Source organism: Carlito syrichta, unplaced genomic scaffold (genome assembly GCF_000164805.1).
Source record: "Carlito syrichta isolate Samal-C Ts95f unplaced genomic scaffold, Tarsius_syrichta-2.0.1 Scaffold305170, whole genome shotgun sequence".
In the NCBI taxonomy this organism is placed as follows: Eukaryota; Metazoa; Chordata; class Mammalia; order Primates; family Tarsiidae; genus Carlito; species Carlito syrichta.
Genome location: NW_007249266.1, coordinates 122092 through 124976, shown reverse-complemented (window position 1 = coordinate 124976; position 2885 = coordinate 122092). Strand labels below are relative to the sequence as shown.

General features: G+C 43.6%; 1 protein-coding gene across 1 annotated transcript in view; it reads left to right on the top strand.

Annotated features, from left to right (window-relative positions):
• The first annotated feature begins 667 nt into the window (after positions 1–667).
• The window catches only part of TRANK1 (tetratricopeptide repeat and ankyrin repeat containing 1), an 85242-nt gene continuing 83024 nt past the window's right edge, over positions 668–2885 (top strand). Inside the window, exon 1 of the mRNA XM_021714044.1 lies at positions 668–911. Within this exon, the coding sequence (XP_021569719.1) occupies positions 781–911 (131 nt within the window). The 5' untranslated portion in view covers positions 668–780. The remainder of the gene's footprint in view (positions 912–2885) is intronic.

The window sequence follows — 2885 nt, the reverse complement described above, 5'->3', positions numbered from 1 at the left end:
GCGTGTCTGTGGTTCCAGCTACTTGGAAGGCTGAGGCAGAAGGATCACCTGAGCCCAGCAGGTTGAGCTATGGTGGCCATGAGCATGCCATGGCACTCTAGCACGCTAGCCTGGGTGACAGAGTGAGACTCTGCCTCAACAAAAAAAAAAAAAAGACAGGAAGAGGGCAGTAGAGTCAATAGTTTGGCCCTGTGTCCTAGCCACTTGTATATCAAGACCATTAGAACTTTGTCTCCCTTCCCTGTCCCACCATCAAAGAGAGCAGAAAAACTATCAACTGAGTTTTGCTGTGATGTGGTACAGTGGTCACGAGCAGAACATTGAAATTAGTCAGATCTGGGAAATTCTGTTAGCACATTTTTAGGCAATTGACTCCAATCTCTTTGACCCCCAGTTTCCTCATCTGAACAGTGAGGACAGTGCCTTCCTGTGCGCCATGGTGATGGGTAAATGGGTGAATGAGAGAGTAATAATGCCATTTACAGGAATAGTGCTGCCAGGTTTATGCTGTCTCTTGCATGGAAGCAGACTCTTTTAGATCATTAACACCGAGGACGTGGAATCCACCGCACCACCCCCCGGGTCCGAATAAAACTGAGAAAGAAATCATTTTGTCAGACACTCTTGATTCCCTGATGTTGAGAGGTGTTGCTACAGTGTGCCCTTTGAAGGTGGGTGGGGCCAGAAAGAACAGACTCCTCCAGATTCTCAGCAGTGCAGACAGGAAGGTGCACTTGCCCTGCGTGGACCTGACCTCAAGCTTCTCCTTCTCCTCACAGGATGGACCCGACAGTTTATGCTGAACTGTTGAAAGAATCTGGCAACCAGGTTTTTAAGAATGGGAACTTCGCTTTGGCCATCAGAAAGTATGATGAAGCCATCCAGATTCTCCTGCAGTTATACCAGTGGGGGTAAGTGTTTGAATTTTCATCCCGCCTTTTCTTTATAGTATGAGAATTCTGTTAGCTTGTGTTTCCTTCTCATTTATTATCACCTTCTTATACCACCGTGTGTCTGGTTTTTTTTCCCCCCTCCTCACTTCCTATTTATCTCCTCTGTGATGTCAGCTCAGAGTTGTCAACTCAGAAGCTGAACGGAGAATGTCAGCATAATAAGGGAAATAGAAAGTGAAACACAGGGACTGTTGATAAACATAACAGAACTTCCTTTTCTGTCTGGCTGAGGGTCAGAGTTCCTGGAATGACTGAAGTTCCCAAACCTCTTTGTTGTCATTCATTTCATCTTCTTAATTATCCATACCATTTACTCCCTATCCATAGTTTACACTACCTGGGTGGGTAGGTACTAAGTTTTACTTTCTCTTTCCCTACCCCTTCAGTTTCTCATAGATTTATTTTCAAACAATGAAGTATCACAACATGCTTAAAAATTACTGAGGACCCCCAAAAGCTTCTGTTTATGTAGGTTATAACTGTCACTACAGTCTATATATTAGAACTTAAAGCCAATAAAATTAAAATAGGCATTTAATAATTTAGTTAAAAATATTAATAAACCTGAAAAGGTAAACTGAGGCAAGGCGGGCCAGTGCCGCAGGAATAATGCAAGATTGCAACAAAGAAGGAAACAGAAGAAAGTAAAGTTTATTATTCACCTTTCACAGATGGAAAGGGGCAGGCACTCAGGCATGTGTGGCCATGAAGGGCTGAGAACTGGGTATATTTAAGACCCTTCGAACAAGGGGGTATTGGGCCTGGAAGGATTTAGGCCGAAAGGAATGCCCAGGGCTGCGGTTTTTGATGTCCATAGCAGCCATATAAGTCTTAGATCTTGACATTGACAGGCACTAGCATCTCGTGACCGTGAGTGGTGGGCTGGAGGTTGTCATGGTCGGGTGATATACAGATGCCTCTCGATGGTGGGGTCGTGGGCTGGAGGTCCTCATGAATGGCTGATAACAATATATTGATAACAATGTATTGATACAAATGGCTGGAAGAAAGATTATTAGTAGGACTGGACATGCTTAAGGGGTTTGAGTAATCACTGAATTCTAAGGCCTGACTCTGGGAAACTGGTCCTGGGAACCAACTTCCGGAAAGGTGGCTAATGGTTATAGGGTAAGAGGGCTGTGCAGGCCGTGCAGACTGCCTAACAAAGCGTGTCAGGGGTAAAGATTAAGCAAAAATGGCTGCACTAGGGCAAAATGGCTGCGCTAAAGCTAAGTCTATCCTAAGATTCTTGGGGTCCCTCCTTTCAAATCCCATCACATGTTATATTTTTATGAAAAATAGCTGTTTTTCAAAACAAAAATTTAGTAAGAAGAGTGGCACATTTTTGCAAATCTCTTTAATGTCTGTCTCAATAGAAAATGGCTAACTTCGTACATCTGCTTCTGCATTCAGTCTGTTGTGTTATCACACATCATGTAGCTTCTGGAACACTCCCCACATGCATGTGAGAGAATGAGCGTGAAAAAGACTTTAAAGCAATGTGTATTTATTCTCTTATAGTTTTGGAGGGCAAAAGTTCTTAATGAAAAGGGAAATAGAAAATGAAACCAAGGGCCTGTTGATTAACCTAATAAAACTTCCCCTTCGGACTGGCTGAGGGATCAGAGTTCCTGGAATGGCTGAAGTCCCCAAATCACATGGCTGTTATTCATTTCATCTTCTTGAGTATCTTACAGGGCTAGAATTAGGGAGTTAGCAGGGCTGATGCTTCATGGAGGCTCTGAGGGGAGATCCCATTTCCTTGCCTTTTTCAGCTTTGAGTGACTTCCTGTATTCCTTGGTTTGCGGCCCCTTCCTCCATCTTCAAAGCTCACCCCTCTGCTGTCGTAGTGTGTCCCTCTGTCTCCCTCTCCTAAGGACCCTTGTGATTGTATCATAGCATAGGATAATCTCTTTTTTTTTTTTTTTTTT